This window comes from Chiloscyllium punctatum, chromosome 7 (assembly GCF_047496795.1).
Source record: "Chiloscyllium punctatum isolate Juve2018m chromosome 7, sChiPun1.3, whole genome shotgun sequence".
NCBI classification, from domain to species: domain Eukaryota; kingdom Metazoa; phylum Chordata; class Chondrichthyes; order Orectolobiformes; family Hemiscylliidae; genus Chiloscyllium; species Chiloscyllium punctatum.
Genome location: NC_092745.1, coordinates 57433413 through 57455559, shown reverse-complemented (window position 1 = coordinate 57455559; position 22147 = coordinate 57433413). Strand labels below are relative to the sequence as shown.

General features: G+C 40.8%; 1 protein-coding gene across 3 annotated transcripts in view; it reads left to right on the top strand.

Moving 5' to 3' along the window:
• hmcn1 (hemicentin 1) overlaps positions 1-22147 on the top strand; it is a 597300-nt gene that overhangs the window by 479413 nt on the left and 95740 nt on the right. For all 3 annotated transcript variants that reach the window (XM_072573640.1, XM_072573638.1, XM_072573641.1), the window contains 8 exons: positions 2242-2406; positions 5990-6097; positions 13586-13723; positions 13977-14111; positions 15252-15521; positions 16428-16618; positions 18902-19115; positions 21177-21311. In XM_072573640.1, coding sequence (XP_072429741.1) covers positions 2242-2406; positions 5990-6097; positions 13586-13723; positions 13977-14111; positions 15252-15521; positions 16428-16618; positions 18902-19115; positions 21177-21311 — 1356 coding nt within the window. The remainder of the gene's footprint in view (positions 1-2241; positions 2407-5989; positions 6098-13585; positions 13724-13976; positions 14112-15251; positions 15522-16427; positions 16619-18901; positions 19116-21176; positions 21312-22147) is intronic.

Sequence of the window (22147 nt, the reverse complement as noted above, 5' to 3'; positions counted from 1 at the left end):
TGGAGTGTGTACCAGCTTGAGAAGGGCACCAGTGGGGCGGGGGGTGGGGGAGGGGGAGAGGATGAGGATAAAAACCAGCTACGGAAAGAGTGGCTCAGCACATGGAGTGTGGAGCTGTGTGAGAAGGGCAGCAAATGGTGGGAGATAAAAGCGGTGGCAGAGACCCCTTTCACCTGTTTCTACCTGTCAGACCCACTGTGTGACATCATAGGAGAACAAGGATGTGATTAGTGGGCATTTCTTCCCCACCTCTTTTGATTGGCCAAGTGGTATGAATCAGGGGATATTATTAGAGTCGAAGAAATTTAATAAATACCATTTTAAAATATTTAGCATACAAATTAAGTAAATTATATAGAATAGAGACAACTGGGCATGCAATGTGTTGCAGCCATAATATTGGGTGCTGGTAGACGCTGGTGTGATCTACAGTGACTACATCTACAGCAAGTATTGGCCACTCAAGGAACTTCACCTTAGTGTTAACGAGTTGGAATTCAACACATCAGGGAGGGGGACAGTTACCCCTATAAAATGTGTTTCAAGATGCAGTCATACCCCTTAAGATTAAACAATCAAATGTGGTCCATGGTCAGAGACAGGAGAGTGTGACTGCAAATCAGGCTGGTAGAAAATTAAAATTATAATGCCACAAAAGTAGTAATCTCCACATTACTACCTGAGCTACGTGTAAATTGGTATAATGAAATATAGTTAGAAAAGTAAATGCATGGCTCATAATTTGTGGGAGAAATGGATTCTCATTTGTGAAGTGCTGGCACCAGTAAGCTGCCAGAATTTAGCTTTGGAAGAGCCTTGGCCAGTACTCTTGTTCAATAGGTACTAGGTCTTTGTTTCCAGTGTAGATAAGGGCACAAAGCTTAATTCAACTTTTGGTGGGTGTGGAGAGGAATTGAAATGTACTCATAGCAGAAAGCATAGTTAGGGGATTAGATACTGTTCTCTACAGCAAAGAGAGTCCTGAAGATTGTGTTACCTACAGTGTGCCAAAGCACAAATGTTAAACAACTTTGAGGTGTAAAAAGCTGAAGCCACAATGGAAAAAGGGATTGTAAGTGCCTTATTTGGAAAATGACTCTGCATTTGTTACAGGGTCATATGATGCCTTAGCCATCTTTGTTCCCTGTTAACAAACTGCAATAAGCAGACAAGTTTTCTAGGCAGAGAAACTGCTTGAATGATGAAGAGAAAGAAACCCAGCAAACAGCCATCAAACTGCTGAAATTTACCAGGCCATAAGATAGGCCAGATCATAACTCCTTTAAAGGATAACATAGGACTTTCTCTCTCCGCTATCTCATTCCATCTACAAGTTTACCCATTAAAACAACCAATGACAAATCTACTTTGGAAGCCCTACTGGCAACTGAAGTGTTTCTGCAATTCCAAATCCTTCCTAACAGTGTACTATCTTAACATTGTAGGCTAGGGTTGAAATGGAGACTGAATTCTGTTCATTTTTTTTCTGGGTATTCTTCTAGGTTTGGTGTCTGTGGTGGGGGGGGGGAGAAAGTGAGATGTAGTTTTCTTCAGCAAGATTTGTGGGCGGCACGGTGGCACAGTTGTTAGCACTGCTGCCTCACAGCGCCAGAGACCTGGGTTCAATTCCCGACTCAGGCGACTGACTGTGTGGAGTTTGCACATTCTCCCCGTGTCTGTGTGGGTTTCCTCCGGGTGCTCTGGTTTCCTCCCACAGTCCAAAAAGTGCAGGTTAGGTGAACTGGCCACGCTAAATTGCCCGTAGTGTTAGGTGAAGGGGTAAATGTAGGGGAATGGGTCTGGCTGGGTGCGCTTCGGCGGGTCGGTGTGGACTTGTTGGGCCGAAGGGCCTGTTTCCACACTGTAAGTAATCTAATCTAATCTTAGCAGAGAGGTCAACAACCAGGGGGCATAAATTTATGTTAATTCTTTGGGTCTGGAATCTGCACAAAAGAGTGATAGAGGCAGAAACTCTCATCTCATTTTAAATGTACATGGATGGTTTTAGAAGTACTATAACCTGCACAGCTATGCAGCAAGAACTGAAAAACTGAAAGGCAAGTTAAACATTTTTTTGGCGCCACATACCTGCTGTCCTAAATGGCAGCCTCCTGTGTATTTATAAAATTCTATGAATACATTGGCCCTGCAGACCAGTACCTGTCTCTAATCCATTTCTTCTATGTTATTTAGCTGGAGCAAATTGAACCACTGGTCCATTTTAATTTTCTTCCTATTTAGTTCCCCCTTCAATTGCCGATGAAGCTACAGATTTGTTGGTAACAAAGTTGTCACCAGCTGTTATTACATGCACAGCATCTGGTGTTCCAGCACCAAAAATCCATTGGACCAAAGATGGGGTCAAGTTGCCACGTCAAGGAGAAGGCTACCTTATTCTATCCACAGGTAAGAGCAGCTCAGTTTATAAGTTGCTAATGGGGCAGGAGGTTTTGGAGATGCACAACAAGTTGAGCAGTATCTAAAAAGAAAAATATTTTCCAAATTATCAAAACTGATGAAAGACCAGATCCAAAATATTAGTGTTTTTTTTTGTATGCTGTTAAGTTTGTATTTAATATATTTATTTTTCAAATTTCCATTTTTTTCTTGTTACTTGCTTCAACACATCCCTATATTTTTACAATTTGACGTCTCAGTTACACTGATATACCTGTCACTAAACAAAACTCGAATTTACTTAGGCAAACCTTTCAATACAGATCTTATCTAATAGTGAGTGCATCAATATCTCAATTAGTGTTGTTTAACTATGCTAATGCTAATCAGCAAGAATGGTAATCTATATGACCGTAGACTGAAAGCAAAGTAGATATGGGTTTGAATTGGGAGTTCAGTGAAGTGAGGGGTCGGGGTAGAGGATAGATCCATGTTCCTTTTTTCTCAGTCCAATAATTGCTTCCTACTTCTGTCCAGCTAAATAAATTAATGATAATTGGTAAACTATTCCACTTATAATAAATAGTCCACAGAGATAAGGCATTGCAGCACAGCTTGGCTGAGTGGAATATCCAAGCCTGTGGCATGTGTGAAGTCATGGAGTGAAAAATTTGCAGGAAGTGTTGCTGGCTGCACAAGCTGGAATTCCAGGTTTCTGAACTTGAGCAACAATCACTGTGCATCTGCAAGGCAGAGAACTACATAGATAATGCATTTACAGAGGTGATAACACTGCAGGGTTGGAGCAGACAGACTAAGAGAATTGGGCATATAATGCTGGAATTCCCTGCAATAGTCCCTTATGGATACTGGAGAAAGTGATCAATCGTCAGCAAATAGAGCCAGCCAGGTCTGTGGTACAGATTACTCAGCTGTGTAGGAGATGAGTAAGATGAGTGAAAGAGGTAGTGTGCTTATTAGTTCAGAAAACAGACAGGCATTTCTGTAGCTATAGACATGATTCCAGGATGGTATGTCAGATCCTGGCACCAAGGAGTCAAGAATGTCATAGAGTATCTGCAGGACATTCTGCTGAGAGAGGGTGAACAGCCAGTGATGATCGCATTTGTACCAACAACATAGGTAGGAAGGGGAGTGAGGCTGTGAAAGTAGATTTTAGAAAGCTCGGAAGGAAATTTTTAAAAAACGACTGCAAAAGCAGTAATCTCAGGATTACTCCCAGTCCCACATGCTAGTGAGCATAGAAATAAGCGAACTGAGCAATTGAAAATGTGAATGGAGGAAGGAAGGCATCAGATTAAGGCATTAAGACCAGTTCTAGGGCAGATGTGACCTTGACAAGATGAATAGCTTGCATCTGAGCAAGCCGAGGACTAATACTTGTCAATGAGGTTTGCCACTGTTTTTATTGTGGGTTTAAACTAGATTGGCAGGGGAATGGGATTGTGACAGGGAGCTCAGATACACGGAACTCAAATTGTTAACAGGAAATTGAAACCCAGATGAAAGAAATAACAGCATTAAATAGGATCATAATGCAGAACAGGATCAGAATGCAGAATAATGTTAAAAAGGAAGAATTAAAGATGACATAACAAGGTTGATGATTTGCTAAATAGGAATGATTTAATGAGTATGATTAAATCATAATTACAGAGGATGATACAGATTATCTCCCAGCTATGTTAGTAACCAAGTGACTTGCGAAACTGAGGAAAAGCAAGAAATTAGTATTAATGCCACGTAGTACTTCAAAAGCATCCAAGAAATTTTCTTCCTCCTTAATGTGACACAATGTCTGAAGCTCAGACTCCAGCTCCCCAGTTGCAGATGTGTTCACTTTTAATCACCTTGGTGTCCAGCAGCTCCTGCATGCTGGAACAACACATTACCCATTCTGATATCACTGTAGTATTTTATTTAATGTATTAATTAATTAATATAGAACCCCTGCTCTTTACATTTGAATAAATAATTTTCATTTTTACAGTATTAGTCTTGTACTTGACAAGATATTCTTAAGAAAAATAGAGGAAAAAGAAATTGGGGACCAAATACAAACTGGAGATCTATTACTTTAAAGACCATAAAGACTCACCATTCCTACTCAACAATCTACTGCTTTCCCTACACATGCATCCCATTGTGAATTGTGACTTCACTCTGCTGCTGTTCTCATTGGTCACCTCTTAACCTGTGGAATCTTAATGGTTCCCCCACAATTCCACAAACCCACACCTTTTATCATTTCCCATCCACCTCTCATTCTTGAAACTTCATTTGTTGCAGTAAGACTTGGTGAAAGCACCTCTTTACACCCCTCTATGAGAAATTCCCACTTTGAACCAAATTTCTCTGATATACTCACTCGGGCTTTGTTTCACTCAGACCAACTCTCCATTCACGCTGACTGTGCTCCTTTCTAACCATATTTTCCATATGCTGATGACACAAACAAGGTGGAATTTTGAATTGTGTGAACATTCCAAGAAGGCTTCAACCAGATTTGACAGACGAAATCAATGGGCAAGAACATGGCAAATGTAAATAAGTGTGATGTTATCCACTTTAATGGAAAATATACAAATACAAGACATTTCTTAAATGTTGAAAAGTTGGGAGGGGCAGGTGTCTAACAGGACCTGGATGTCCTTGTTCTTGAATCAACAGAAAATAGCATGCACGTGCGAAAATAAATAAGGAAGGCAAATGGCATATATTAGCCTTCATCACAAGGAGTTTTGAGAACACAGATAAAGATGTCTTACTACTGTTGAATTAAGCATGGGTGATACGGCACATGAAGTATTATGCATTATTTGGATCACCTAATCTAAAAAAGGGTATACCTATCACAGGGGTTCACCAGATTAATTCCTGAGATGTCAGGTTTGATTTATGAGGAGACATTGAGGAAACTAACCCATTATTATATTGAGTTTCAAAGAATAAGAGCTGATCTCATTGAAACTTACACAATTCTTAAAGGATATGACAGGGTCGATATGGATAGAATTTTTCCCCTAGTTGTGAACTCCAGAACCAGGCAATGTCATCTCAAAATAAGGGGAAGACTACTTAAGACTGAGAAGAGGAGAAATTTCATCATTTAGAGGGTGGTGAATCTTTGGAATTCTGTACCCTAGAGAGGTAGGGAATATTAATCACTGAGCCTGATCATGTCAGAAGTTGAGAGAGCTCAGTGAAGTGGCATTGAGGCAGATGATTTGCCTTGATCTAATTGAATGACAGCAGGTTTGATGGGCTGAATAAGCTACCCTTGTTTTTATGTTCCTCTGTTCCTAAGAATGTGAACAACATTTTCACTGGTAAGCAGACCCCAACAGTTCATGAACAAGAACAGTCACAAGTAAGAATCCAGATCAGCCTGCGGAAAGATATTTTTCATATTTCAACAATTAACAAAAGATGTTTATGTATCTTAATTACTCTGTTACATTTACTTTCCCATATGTTGATACCCTGTGTTGCATATTTGAAAGAATAAATACAAAAACTAGTTGCAGTTATTCCCTCGTCAATATTTTCCTTCAACTTCTTGTTAATTCAGGAACTATTGATATCAGTACTGCCCAGCTCAGCCATACAGGAAAATACACGTGTGTTGCAAAGAATGCTGCTGGTACTGCCCACCGACAAGTCAACCTCAGAGTACAAGGTAAACACTCACTAATTATACGTAGAATTAATAATTCTATTTCAATCTTTAGGAATAATTTATCATTTCTGGCAAGTGATAAATCACACTTGCTCATAGTTCCTTCTTTCTCAGTATCACTATTATGCTGAATTACTTAATTAAGGAGCAGGGCAGCATGCAAGTGGCTTAGAAAACAGCAACAAGAAGCATGTAGTATACTGCTTTAAGAAGAAAAGGTTTCCTCCTCTGAAGTGAATACTTTTAACATCATCAGACTCATTAATGGAGAAAATTACCTATGTGTTCATTTTGAACATTGTACCCAAATGTACGATTACCAGTCTGGTGTTGAACATATCTGTTCCAATGATGATCTCCAAGCACATCCCTGAAACCTATGGTGAGCAATCAACTTACCTTGAACATTGAGATTTTGGAGAAGATTTGGAGCTCCCGTTATGGATCAGGTTGTCGGTTTGCTCGATGAACTGCTGGGTTTGTTTTCTGACATTTTGTCACTGTGCTAGGTACCATCATCAGGGAGCCTTTGGTGAAGAGTTGGTGTTCTGTCCCACTTGCTTTTTTTGTGACTTGGTTTGTTGTGTGGGTGGTATCATTTCCGGTTCTGTTTCTGAGAGTTTGGTAAATGGGGTCCAAGACTATATGTTTGTCAGTGGAGTTCCGGTTTGAACGCCAGGCCTCTAGGAATTCTGGCACATGTCTTTGTTTGGTCTGTCCCAGGATGGATGCATTGTCCCAGTCGAACTGATGTCCCTCTTCGTCTGTGTGTACGAAACTAGTGATAGTTGGTCATGTCTTTTGGTGGCTAATTGGTGCTCATGTATCCTGGTGATTAGTTTCCTGCCAGTTTGTCCAATGTAATGTTTGTTGCAGTCCTTGCAGGGTATTTTGTATATGACATTCACTCTGCTGACTGTGGATATGGGGTCCTTTAAATTCATCAGTAGTTGTTTTACCTACACAATGTGTTCAGGAACAACAGTTACCCAAAAAGTGCAGTCTGCTGATTACCACACAACAGACCTAAACAGAAAGACACAGCATGTCCAGGGACTGTAGTCACCCCTACATTCAGTGCCATACATTAAATGTATGGCACTGAATGACATAGCATCAGATGATGTGGAGTCTGTGTGGGTGGAATTGAGGAACCACAAAGGCAAAAAAACCATAATTGGAGTTGTGTACAGACCTCCTAACAGTGGTCAGGACCAGGAACGCAACATGTACCGGGAAATAGAGAAGGCATGTCAGAAAGGCAAGGTTACGGTGATCATGGGAGACTTCAATATGCAGGTGGACTGGGTAAATAATGTTGCCAGTGGATCCAAAGAAAGGGAATTCATGGAATGCTTACAGGATGGCTTTTTGGAACAGCTTGTCATGGAGCCCACAAGGGAGCAGGCTATTCTGGACCTAATGCTTTGCAATGAACCAGACTTTATAAAAGATCTTAAAGTAAGGGAACCCTTAGGAAGCAGCGATCATAATATGGTAGAGTTCAGTCTGGAGTTTGAAAGAGAGAAGGCAAAATCGGATGTAATGGTGTTACAGTTAAATAAAGGTAATTATGAGGGCATGAGAGAGGAACTGACAAAAATAGACTGGAAGCAGAGGCTTGCGGGGAAGACAGTAGAGCAAAAATGGCAGGAGTTTGTGGGTATAATTAAGGACACTGTACAGAGGTTCATCCCCAAGAAAAGAAAAATTATCCAGGGAGGGATTAGACAGCCATAGCTGACAAAGGAAGTCAGGAAATGTATTAAAGAAAAAGAGAGATCCTATAAAGTGGCCAAGAGCAGTGGGAAATCGGAAGATTGGGAAGGCTACAAAAACAAACAGAGAATAACAAAGAGAGTAATAAGAAAGGAGAGGATCAAATATGAAGGTAGGCTAGCCAGTAATATTAGAAACGATAGTAAAAGTTTCTTTCAATACAAACGACAGACAAAAGTAGACATTGGGCCACTTCAAACTGATGCTGGAAGCCTAGTGATGGGAGATAAGGAAATAGCAGGAGAACTTAACAAGTACTTTACATCAGTTTTCACATTGGAAGACAGGAGTAATATCCCAACAATTAAAGGGAGTCAGGAGGCTGAGTTGAGTATGGTTGTCATTACAAAAGAGATAGTGCTAGCAAAGCTAAAAAGTCTTAAAATTGATAAATCTCCTGGCCCCGATGGGATACATCCTAGAGTTCTGAGAGAGGTGGCTGAGGAAATAGCGGAGGCATTGGTTGAGATCTTTTAAGAGTCACTGGAGTCAGGGAAAGTCCCAGATGATTGGAAGATCACTGTTGTAACCCTACTGTTCAAGAAAGGATCAAGACAAAAGATGGAAAATTATAGGCCAATTAGCCTAACCTCGGTTGTTGGTAAAATTCTAGAATCCATCATTAAGGATGAGGTTTCTAAATTCTTAGAAGAGCAGAGTCTGATTAGAACAAGTCAACATGGATTTACTAAGGGGAGGTCATGCCTGACAAACCTGTTGGTATTCTTTGAAGAGGTGACAAGCAGGTTAGACCAGGGAAACCCAGTGGGTGTGGTCTATCTAGACTTCCAAAAGGCCTTTGATAAGGTGCCACACGGGAGGCTGCTGAGCAAGGTGAGGGCCCATGGTGTTCGAGGTGAGCTACTGGGATGGATTGAGGATTGGCTGTCTGACAGAGTTGGGATAAAAGGTTCTTTTTCAGAATGGCAGCTGGTGACGAGCGGTGTCCCGCAGGGTTCAGTGTTGGGGCCACAGCTGTTCGCATTATATATTAATGATCTGGATGAAGGGACTGGGGGCATTCTAGCGAAGTTTGCCGATGATACGAAGATAGGTGGACAGGCAGGTAGTACTGAGGAAGTGGGGAGGCTGCAGAAGGATCTAGACAGTTTGGGAGAGTGGTCCAGGAAATGGCTGATGGAATTCAACGTGAACAAATGCGAGGTCTTGCACTTTGGCAAAAAGAATAAAAGCACAGACTACTTTCTAAACAGTGAGAAAATTCATAAAGCCAAAGTACAAAGGGATCTGGGAGTGCTAGTCGAGGATTCTCTAAAGGTCAACATGCAGGTTGAGTCTGTGATTAAGAAAGCGAATGCGATGTTGTCACTTATCTCAAGAGGGTTGGAATATAAAAACACCATTGTGCCCCTGAGACTTTATAAAGCTCTGGTTAGGCCCCATTTGGAGTACTGTGTCCAGTTTTGGTCCCCACACCTCAGGAAGAACATACTGGCACTGGAACATGTCCAGCGGAGATTCACACGGATGATCCCTGGGATGGTAGGCCTAACATATGAGGAACGGCTGAGGATCTTGGGATTGTATTCATTGGAGTTTAGAAGATTAAGGGGAGACTTAATAGAGACATACAAGATAATACATGGCATGGAAAGGGTGGATGCTAGGAAATTGTTTCCGTTAGGTAAGGAGACTAGGACCTGTGGACACAGCCTTAGAATTGGAGGGGGTAAATTCAGAACAGAAATGCGGAGACATTTCTTCAGCCAGAGAGTGGTGGGCCTGTGGGATTCATTGCCGCAGAGTGCAGTGGAGGCCGGGACGCTAAATGTCTTCAAGGCAGAGATTGATAGATTCTTGTTGTCTCAGGGAATTAAGGGCTACGGGGAGAATGCGGGAAAGTGGAGTTCAAGTGCCCAGCAGCCATGATTGAATGGCGGAGTGGACTCGATGGGCCGAATGGCCTTACTTCCACTCCTATGTCTTATGGTCTTATGGTCTACCATACATCAAAGACATTTCAGAGATTACCACCAAACTACTCCTGCCCTTAGGCATCATGGTCACCCACAAACCAACGACCACGCTAAAATAACTAAACCAACAATTTACCTTGAACACTCGGGCCTGGCACTATATGCATCTAAATCTTCATATCAGGCATGATTTACCCCTCCTTGACATGGCAGAAATCTAACACCTGGTGATGAGAAGCCTATTTTTAAACCTTTGCATCTCCTAATTAAACAGTAGTGAGTATTAACTTCACTTTTCCAATTAACTTGCCCCCAATCAAGAAAATTGACACTTCAAAACCCAACTGTAAATACCAAGTGATTTCTGTTGAAATGGGTCCTCTACCTTGATCTGAGTGAGTTTGTGGCTTTGCCAGCCATCCTCCTCCTCTTTACTTTGGATGGAACCATTACCACTGCAGCAGGTGTCTCCACAGTCCCCCTCTCCACACAACTCTGCAACATATCAGCCTGCAATCTTCAGGTTGCTTGCTTTTGAGCAGACTCATGCAGCACTTGTTCTCTCACAGGTGGTTTTTCTGGACAGATTCCAGAAGCAGTTCCAGAATCAGAAGTAGTTTTGTTGCAGGTGAGGACAACCAGGAGCCTTTGGCACAGAAGTAGAACTTCACAGAGAGAGAGGCAGGCAGTTTGTAGCAGTGGGAAAAAATGAAGGGGACTAAAAGGTTGGTATCCTGTCACCAAGTTACCCTTTATTTTCATGTCATAGTATGTGACACTGACCCACTTAGCTCAGAGCTGAGTCCGAAAGTGAGCTGACCCCCTGACAGTCCTGTTTATATCAGCCAGGTTAACTGTCCCAGTCAGGGAATTCATATTCTGTGATATCCACCTGGCTAATCACTACAGGAACAAGTATCAGTCAGCGCATCAACTAGGGTCCTGCAATAATGATGTGCTTTGCTTTCCACATTTTGCATTTCGAAAGGGGAATGCATTGACTGAGAAAGAAATACAGGAGGAAAAGGAATCCTCTTAAGGAAAAAGACGTAGGTCAGGATCCTATGATGACCCAGGAGGAACATCAAAAAGAAAATGACAGAGCAATGGTGTGGAGAGCTAGAGATAAACTTTTAGCCACTTGCTTCTAGGATTGCTGGGCTGAATGGAGACCTTCTATTTCCCAATTTAATTTGCTTGGTTACCGAACAGCTTTCTCCTTGGTTTATTAGGCATGGGGTGACACAGTAGCACAGTGGTTAGCACTACTTCTTCACAGCGCAAGGGATCCAGGTTCAATTCCAGCCTTGGGTGTCTGGAATAGCATTCTCTCGTTATCTGCATGGGTTTGCCCCAGGTGCTCCAGTTTTCTCCCATAGTCCAAAGATGTGCAGGTTAGGTGGAATTGCCATGGCAAATTGCTGTACAGAGTTCAGGGATGTCCCGCATGGGGGGCTAACTATGGTAAATATGGGGTTAAAGGGATAGGGTGGAATGCTTTCAGAAGATTGGTGCAGACTCAGTGGGCCAAATGGCCTCTATCTGTAGGGATTCTATGATTCTACATCATTAAACATTTGACTTGCTGCTCTTCGTCATTGCTCTATTGAATAAAACATTCAATGCTTTCAAATATCCTCATGAAAGCCAAGTACCTACATTAGTGTTAGAGATAAAATAGCTATGATACCATGGGCACTTTGATTACATTCCACTGTTGAGTATTTGCACTTCTATGGTCCCTACAGCAAAGATAGGAGTCTATGTTAAGAGGTCACTCCCTTATGAGGACTCCAAAGTCTTCAGTCATCATGAGAATGTTCCTCCTGAGGTCCATAACTATCCCTTCAGTATTTCAGAGTGTTGTGATGTTACTGAACCCTTGAGATGCCTGAGCATCCTCTCTGACAGAATTTAAATTGCAATGAGCTACAATTTGTGAACCTGTTCTCTTAAGAGTTTTCAAAATGAGGTAAACTGGACATATGATTGCCCATATACCATCTGGCAGATTTCAATGTTACAGCATTCCTTTATAAAGCCCAGACATAGAACAAACTTTTCCCTCCTGAAATGATGGATTCCACCATGTCTCACATAAGGTATGTGTAAATGATGAATAATTCGACTCCTACCTGATACATTTTCGTTTAGCCTCAAAGTCTTTCTGAGAGAGGAGCCAATGTTTGTCAATTACAATGCAGCACATCCTTATGCTGTTTGAAAATGCTCCACTATCTCTTACATCATTTCACTTGAGTGACAATAAGACTAAAGCTATGTTGTACTGAATATTTGTTTAACAAAGGAGCTGCTTTTACAAAATGATTGAACACATGACATTAATGTGTCCTCAGACTGTTTTCTTGTTTCTATGCGCCCCCCCCCCCCCCCCCCCCCCCCAACACCCCCAATTTAGGTGCAGGCCTGACATCCACAGCTGGGATGGAACAAGCCTGCTCTGTGGAACCCTTTGTTGACTTTGAAGACTTAGATGGTTGTTCCCAGGTGGCATTGGGCCTTAGGAGCCTGGCTTGCTTAGACACTCCTGCTCTGATGCAGCCTCATCCAGCTCAGCTTGACCTGCTGTAGGTATTCTGGTCACAGGTATCAAGAAGATGAAGGGGTAGGGTACCTATGCTGTATCTTGAGAAGAAGCTGCCAGGGTACTTGTCTGCACTTGCCTCCTGGTTGGGGGTGGAGAGTGGGGAGAGCTGATGGCACTACTCTGTCTCTGAGGAAGGGCCACCTGCAGTGAGCATGAAGGCCCCCTCCATTCACTGTCACGTGGACATTGATGCCGAGTACCCATGGTCATGGATCAAAGCAATAAAGTGCAGATCTGTGTGCATATATAAAAAGCAGCCACTGAGTGTTCTGCTAAGCATGGGTCTCCAACATAGCTGCCATTCTTTACATGGAGACAGCCATTGCAGTAGTGAAATTGTGGAAGGAGTCCTCTCTCTTTAGGTCCAGCCTACCATGGGTCTCTGGCACACCTGCTTGGTGTTCCTATCCCTCTCTCTGCAGGTTGACCATGTAATTTAATGGCCAAGTATAGTGGCACATCTCTACATGTGATTGAGCAGGTGCCTGGTCTCCAACAAACGTAGATGTATCACAAGGATCAAAGAATTAGAGTTAGCTCTATTGTCATGTATTCAAATGAATAAATTGGAACATTTACTAGTTGCCTTTTATGGCGCTATCTTGGGCATGAGGTTCTTAGGGAAGAAAAATGAGAAAAATAAAGAAATAAAAAGTCCAGCATTACAGATTATAGGAATAAATCAGAAAGTAGCTAAGTAAAATGTTCAGAAAAACACTCCTCCCAACCTAGTCTCCACCAGGCTTTGACAACGGGCTGCCAGGCTCCACCTCAGACGTCCACGCTGAGGTCTACTGGGCCAAAAGACTGTCAACCAGGAGAATAAAAGATGTTTATTCCATGAGTGTTTGATGGATAACCATACCCACACTTCGTACTTTTCAAAACGTGGTTTTGGAAAACAGCTTTGGGTAATTTTAGCTCTATATGTTCTTTTGAAAGACCTTTGGAAATAAGTTGACTGCAATTTCCAGTTTTTGTACTTTTACATCATGCAGCACAAGGATCTTCAATTACGACAGGTTACTTCAGGATTGGAGTTTAACAATGAACATTAGAACAAGAGCGTGCTTTTTGTGTAAACTTTGTACTTAAAATATACCATTGTTTTGATTGGATTGCAGTTTTATGACTTTTAAAATTGTGATTCCATTTTTCATCCAGAACTTCCTGTCATTCAAACTCAGCCAAGCAAACTAGATGTGATTCTGAACAATTCCATTATTCTTCCATGTGAGGCCACTGGCACACCAACCCCTACTATTACCTGGCAGAAGGAAGGCATCAGCATTAACACAGAAGGTAAAATAGTTAGAACTGTTGAATTCCAAAAATGTATTCCAGTTCACTGAATTCTGGCAATATTCAAGAGTTTGGCGGTTATGGATAAACACTAGTCAGGTTGGTCTAATTCCTCTTGCATCAGATAATAGTTCCAGAATCAGTGAAGTCAGGGATTTTTAGAATTTCTCCAGAAACCCAATGTTATTATTTACCCAGTATGTTGTGAATCAGTGCTTTCCAAGATAAAGCCTTAAAGCTTTTACTTGTACAGGAGGTGATTATACCGTTCTTCCCAATGGAAGTCTTCAGATTACTCAAGCTGCAGTAAAAGATACCGGAACGTACATATGTGTTGCACAGAACCCAACAGGCACAGCTCTGGGAAAGATAAAACTGAGGGTACAAGGTAAGTTGCAAAAAAATGTAATTATTAAGGTGGATTGTTTGAGAAAAGGCATGTTACCTCAATAGGCAACTGCATTTTTTAATGTATTGGATGAAGGTTCATGTTTCTATTAATTTCCTTCAGTTAATATTTGTGTAATGATTATTTCTGAAGTCCTCTCTTTGTGATGACAATTGACAGCTAGTGATAAGGTGTATCATTTGACCTTACAAAGCCTGGGAATGAAATGAGAGAAAACCACATAGAGTGGGCGGCACGGTGGCACAGTGGTTAGCACTGCTGCCTCACAGCGCCAGAGACCTGGGTTCAATTCCCTCCCTAGGCAACTGACTGTGTGGAGTTTGCACATTCTCCCCATGTCAGCGTGGGTGTGCTCCGGTTTCCTCCCACAGACCAAAGATGTGCAGGCCAGGTGAATTGGCCATGCTAAATTGCCCGTAGTGTTAGGTTAAGGGTATGGGTGGGTTGCGCTTCGGCGGGGCGGTGTGGACTTGTTGGGCCGAAGGGCCTGTTTCCACACTGTAAGTAATCTAATCTAATCTAGTTGACCATGACTTACTTATGCAAATCACCGGTTTGTGCACTTGTAATTCCAAGGTGTGCATGAGTCGATTGGAGAAGCTGCAGTTCTCCTTAAAGAGGGTGATTACAAAGACTGGCATTCCAACAGCAGCTGGGCACATTATTCTTTCTGGAAGTGATCTATGTTGGGAACATGAGCAAAACAGGTCCTTTACTCTGAGAACAGTCACGAGTGGCATGCCCTGCAGATAAGGACTGCACAAATCTATCAGAGTGAGACATGTAGTACTGGATAACTGGAGCCATGTCTCTCTAATTCATTGAGCATCGCCCTCAACATTTGCACCAACCTGGTGAAGATGCTGCACTGGCTGGGTGACCAACTGCATGAGATCATAAAAGGAGTACCTTCAACATGCTTCCTATTCCAGACTCTCATTAACCATGGAACTTACAATGCATTCCATTCAGTGCATAATAGTACTTATGTGACAGATCATAAAATGATGGTCAGCCTCCCACACACCTTTATCTCTTCCATCTTAAAATATTTTATAGGATATTATATTATGTATTGTATTAAATCATTTTGTAATCTAACCGAAGACTTAATTTTAGTTCCTCCAGTGATAATGGCCCATCCTAAGAATTATATTGTTGCTTTGGATAAATCAGTCACCATGCTCTGTGAGGCTAAGGGCTACCCAATGCCTGAAGTCACCTGGAACAAAGATGGACAACCAGTTACAGAGAGCATTCGCCAGAGGATCCTCAGTACTGGAGCTCTGCAGATTGCATTTGTCCAACCCAGAGACACTGGACGATACACTTGTACAGCATCCAATCTTGCAGGTTCTCGCAGCTCTGTCATGGTTTTGACTGTTCACAGTAAGTATTATGTAATGGTCTGCTATCTTTATTTTTCGATCGGTTGGAGTTCTTACTAAAATGGTGTGAATAGAGGAATATCTCGACAGATTTGCTGTGGCAATTTTCAGGCATGAATGAGGCACTGTGCAAGTAAGATGGAAAAGGAGAATCTTAAACACCTTGTTCCCACCTCCAACAAGTCTTTGTTGCCTTTGTGGAATCTTTGAAACACGGGGATCCTATGACTTCAATAGGTTATCACTATAATTTTTATGTGAGTGTACAAATCATTCTCCATGCAGGTCCTGTTCATTGTTGTAACCAGTTGCCCTTAAAAGCATCACTATTTATAGGCTTACTAAAAGCAAATATTTATGAAACAACTTTTGTTTTATCATCCGAAATATTAATTCTCCAGTTGCTCACACAAAAGAACCCAACTAAGGCCAATCTTTCTGTACAGTTCTCCTAAAGATTCCCTCATTTTCACCTTACCTGCAGAGGTTGGACCCTGCACTAAAGCTATTAGAGGTTTGTCTCTCTCAAAATGTGCCAGCAGCTTCTATGGAAATAAACATGCAAGCGTAAAGTTAGTTGAGTTTTACAGTGATTCCATGGTGTGGTCTTGTGCTTACAACTTCCTATCTAATGACTTGGATACCTGAGAAATTCCAGCCTTTCACAAAGTACAAGTTCAAGTGGTTTCATGTTACAGTTTGATAAGGACATGGGCCTGCACCATAAGATGAACTAGACATCTCAACTATGTCAGGGAGGGAAATGCCAAGAGAAAGCAAAGCATTTGCACAACAGCTAGGAATATGAATATAAGGCAAATGCTCCATCTAGTGAATTCATGATTTACAATAGGCTGCTCTGTGAAAGCAATAATTTGTATTTGTTTATTCACTCTGCCTTTTACAGTCCCACCAACTATTCATACAACAGACATTGAATATACTGTAGTTAAAGAATCGCAGGCAACATTACCATGCATTGCTGATGGTGTTCCTGAGCCAGTGATTACCTGGAAGAAAGATGGCAAAGTCTTGCACAATGTACCAAGAAAATACATGTTGATGCTGTCAGGAGAACTCATCGTGGAAAACACCATGGTAAGATTAGAGAAAAGCTTCAAATGTCATTAACTGTCATTTGCAGGTTGAAATGTTTAGTTACACCAGTGCATTTCAGAGATTATTTTCATTAAATTCTTAGAAAATTATGAAGTTAATTAAAGACAGCTGGACTGTCAAACATCATGAACCTCAGGACTTGAACTCAGCCTTAGCTCAGTTGGGAGCATTCCCATCTTGGGATAAGAAAGTTGCTGCTTTATGTCCCACTCTAGGATATCAGCAGAATAATCATGTCTGATACTTCAGTGATGCATTGTTGGAGGTGCTGCCTGTCAACTGAGACATTGAACATAGCTCCCAACTGCTAGGTCAGATGAATGTAAAAGATTCCATATTACACTCAAATATCAGCAGAGAGTTATCGCTGGACTTTTGCCTAAAATCACTTAAAAATTATCTCATCATTATGAACTGGTTGTGTGCAAATTAACTGCTGTGGTTACTATTTACAATAATGACGAGCTTTCAGAAAAATTGGTTACAGTCATGGTTTCCTCCCAATAGCTGACTCATTTCAACAAATTTGCAAAATTAGAATTTTTATGCGATAGCTTTATTAATCCTACTAGATCAGATAAATTAAAGTGTGCCTGTTACAAGTAGCCTTAAAAATGGTGATTTTGTTTTTAAAGTTGCAAATTAGATGACAATTTCAAAATTTCTGATTCCTATTTCTGTGGAATCATAGAATCCCGACAGCCCAACAAGTCCACACGGACCCTCTGAAGTGTAGCCCACGGAGACCCATTCCCCTACCCTATGTTATCCCTAGGCAAAAGTGAGGACTGCAGATGCTGGAAATTAGAATTGCGTGTGTGGTGCTGATGAAGGGCTTTTGCCCGAAACTACAATTCTCCTGCTCCTCGGATGCTGCCTAACCCGCTGTGCTTTTCCAGCACCACACTCTCAACTGTATATTTACACCTGACTAATGCATCTAACCTCCTTGAACACTCTGGGCAATTTAGCATGGCCAATTCACCTAACCCACACATGTTTAGATTGTGGGAGGAAACTGATACAAGCACGGGGAGAATGTGCAAACTCCACACAGACAGTGCACCAAGGCTGGAATCTAACCTGGGTCCCTGGCTCTGTGAGGCAGCAGTGCTAACTGCTGAGCCACCATGCTGCCCATATCTTCCTCTTTTTTTCAGACCCTGGCATTCTGTCTCTCACTTCTCACTAAAAATGTCTCAAAACATTATGAAATATGTAAATCTTAAAACAAATGATTAAGTAGTCAGTCAGTCTTTGATATGTAACTAATTTATATAAAACTCATCTTTGAAACTAATAGTAATTAAATATGACTTGTTTTAATCATCGTATTGAACCAATAAAAAAAGATACTAATCAAATATATCTAACTGAACCAATGAATATAAAATTCCACTTGGCTTCCTCATTGGCCTGTGCTAACAATGCACCATTACTTATAACATGCTTTGCATGAACCAATCAAATTCCAAGTCAATTAGACAGACTAAACTTTTTAACGTAGCCTCATTCCATGAGCCTCACCAAAATGCTTGCAGCACAGGACCACAAGACAGACTATTTTAAAAATAACCATTATTCTCTGCTAAGGGAATTAAATAATTATAAGATTTAACTGGGAGATACCACTAAAGCATGCACCAGAAGCTGCCTAGCAATTGAACAATTAAACCAGGGCACTTTAATGAACTTACTGCTCTAACTCTGGGAATTCAGTTACTTCACAAACTTTATCTCCTCCCAGCTTGGTTCCACTTAGACCAAAAGTAAAACTTTGATTCCGTCAACAGTGATAGATCTTTGGGTTCATTTTTATGTTACGAGAAATGCAATTTTGTAATACAAAGTGTATTGTATTTTACACATTTTACGAACTATGTAACATTCCAACCAGCCACAAAGCAGATTTTACAACAGTGGTATAAAATGAACTTAATACATTCTTTTGTTTTATACAGTGGAGGAAAGAGGATGCAATTGAAATAAAATCATAGGTGGGGATCATCATACATTTAAGGAGAAAATTTGCCTGGCCTCAGAGCACTCTCTTGGAAAAGAATAGTGAACCTCCTGTTATGTGGATTATCAATTAACATCAACAGTACCTGTGGGGATGTTGTTATCTCAGATTGTTTTATTTCCTTGACTAGAGGGGATGACAGGGAGCATAAGTAAGGAGAAACCAAGATTTTCTGTTTGTGCTGACTTTATATTGCATCTGCCAAATGCATGTTTGTAATTTTATTTTGTTCCCATCAGCCCGAAGACACTGGTAACTACACTTGTGTAGCTACCAATATGGCTGGCCAGGACACCAAGACCTTCAGCCTGACAGTTTATGTTCATCCAGCATTTATCGAATTGCCAGGAGATGCATCTTTAAACAAAGGGGAACGTCTATCATTGAACTGTGCAGCAAATGGTATTCCTACACCCAAAATCATCTGGACATTCAACAACAGCATTAAGTCAGGTAAGAACTTCCTTTGATGATAGCACAAACTGAGTGTTAGCAACTAGATAGCCACTCTGGCAGATTTGATTTTCCATTGATATTCATTTCACGTTACAGTATAAGATCAATTTCATCCTCATAATCTCAAAATTGTACTTCCTCAGCATACTATATTGAAAGAATAACTAGATGTAAGATTCGGATGAGAGGGGAAAAATTTAAAAGGGACAACTTCCAGAGAGTATGATGCATGTATGGAACGAGCTGCCAGAGGAAGTAGTGGAGGCTGGTAAAATTACAACATTTAAAAGGCATCAGGATGGGTATGTGAATAGGAAGGGTTTAGAGGGATATGGGCCAAGTGCTGGCAAATGGGACTAGATTAGATTAGGATATCTGGTCAGCATGGACGAGTTGGACCAAAGGCTCTGTTTCCATGCTGTAGATCTCTATGACTCTGTACTTGATCTTGTTGATTCCATTGCTGCGGCTGCTTCCCTCTGAGGTAGACCAATTGGATAATGCTGTGAACCACCCAATGAATGTGAAGTTTGGGGAACCAGGAAAAAATATCCAGTCATTTTTAAAAAAGATGTCCAGTACTTACTGAAACTGAATTGGAGAAATTGTTCAAACTAAAGATGCTATTAGTCTGCTGGTGCATCAAAACCACCACCCTTTTCTTTTATATATTCATTCATGGGATGGAAAGGTCAGCATTTATTGTTCCTCACGAATCAGCACTTAGAAGGTGGTGGTTACTTAGAGCTCCGACAGAATGGGAGATTAATGGCTGCGATCATTAACTGGGGTATTCCTGTACTTGGAATAGAGAAGTGGGAGAAAAGTTCCAATTACTGACATGATACTGGTGTTACAGATAGGAAAGTCAATGAACAGCTTTGCACTCCCCCTTATTTTGCAACTTAATTATTCAAAATGATTCATTTAAGTGATTTTTCTGGAAACCAATTCCAATTGTTGATCACATTTTTGTAAAATTTATCATTGAGTCGTTTGAGTTTGTGTTTTCTTATTCTGTTGAAACAGCATTTCAAATTACTTATTTTCACCATTGCCACATGAGAACAAGTTTGATTTTTAAATTATTAAATATATTTTGAGGCACTCGCAGACATCCTCACCTTTGGTTTCCTTGTTAAATTTCACTTCATTACCAAACTTTATATGTTGAACAGCAAGCATTGGTTTGCACCAAGGATTATGACTGGAGTTTGTGTGAAATTTTCAGACAAGAACAAAATAGGGGTCTGCTATGTCAAAAAAAGTTATGACCTCTTTCTGCATAGGCAGACACAAACATTAACAGTCTAAGTGAAGAACCACAATTTTGCAGACACCTGCAGAAGAACGTTCAACCAGGAGTCACAATGCTCACAAAAAGAGGGGAAGAGGTTGGGTGGCTTGGAAAAGAATAGTTTTGAATGGTTATGTCTCAGCTGGGAAATCCTGGGGAGCTTACCTCAGGAAAAATATCAAATTCTTTTAAAAGGTGCAGAGTAAGTCCCCTAAGAGTCCCCTAACTTTAATTTGGAGGAGAAGATAGAACAGATATACTAAGCTGTCACCTGGTAGAGGTTTTCAAGATGATGGGCTTTGATGAAATAAATAGAGAAAAACCGTTCTCTCTGGTGAGTGGCTTAATAACCAGAGATCATGGATTTTAAATTGCTAACAAAAGTTCTAGAGAGGAGATGAGTTTTCTTTTGTCACCAAGGAAATTTTCTAGGGCTAGAGTTGTCAGGAATTGCAATATTCTAACTGAAAAGTTTGAGCAAACTGACTCCATAGATAATTTTTGAAAAGACTTTGACAGATAGTTAAAAGATGAGGAACTTCCAGAGTCCCAGACAATGGACCTTTGAAAGTGCCAATTCACCTTCTCCTGGTTTGGAGAAGGCTGGTTTGATTCTGTGAAAACACAAAGTTAACTCATTCAGTAAATCAAATTTCACAAGTTATCATTTTTACAAATCAGTCTGAAACAATGTATTATTCAGAAGTGAGAAACCAATCAGAAATATTTTTCTGAAAAACAAAGATCTTTTATTTTTGCAGCCCAATACAATAATGCCAGTGGACAGAGCAAACTGGTAATTGAAAAGGTGTCAAAGGATGACTCGGGTACATATGTTTGCACAGCAGAAAATAAGGTGGGATCTATCAAAGCCATTGGATCTGTATATGTCAAAGGTAAGCTAGGGAGGAATGCTTTTGAATTGTACTGACTCCCTTTAATTTTGCACAAGTCAACCTTTTAAGCATTTTTCACTCCAATTTAATTTGTTTGAATTATATTTATAGAATATGAAGATTAATTGCAAATGAGTTGGCTTAAATATTGCAGTGAATACAGGAGATGCTGAAGTTATGCAGCAGAGAGCAATTAGCATTTTTAAAGAGAAGGCTGATTTGAAGTTTCAGGTGCACATCAGCTTCTCAAAAATGGTCCATCTAAGTGACTGCGTGCCTGCCAAGATGAAAGACATGAGACAAAAAAGACTGCAGATGCTGGAATCCAAAGTAAACAGGCAGGGGGCTGGAAGAACACAGTGAGCCAGGCAGCATCAGGAGGTGCAGAAGTCAATGTTTCGGGTGTAAACCTTTTTCAGTTCCTGAAGAAGGGTTACACCCGAAACATTGACTTCTACACCTCCTGATGCTGCCTGGCTTGCTGAGTCCTTCCAGCCTCCTGCCTGTCTAAGATGAAGGCATGAACAGTCTTCTGAATCTTGCATTCGTAAGTTTTGTTCTCTTTCCATATAATCACAGGATACAGACATTTCTGGAAAGTTAATAGAATGGCTAGTTTCGTAATGGATGTAGAAGAAAGTCGAACTGGTTCATCCAGTCTATCCCCAAACAGCGTATCGATCAAAGAATGATAGATTTCTTTCCTTGAGAGACATTAATGAATCAGCTGAGTTTTTACAACGATCAATGGTAGTTTCATTGTCATCATTACTGAGATTAGCTTTCAATTCCCAATTATTTTATTGTTTGAATTTAAACACCAGGTTCTGCAATGA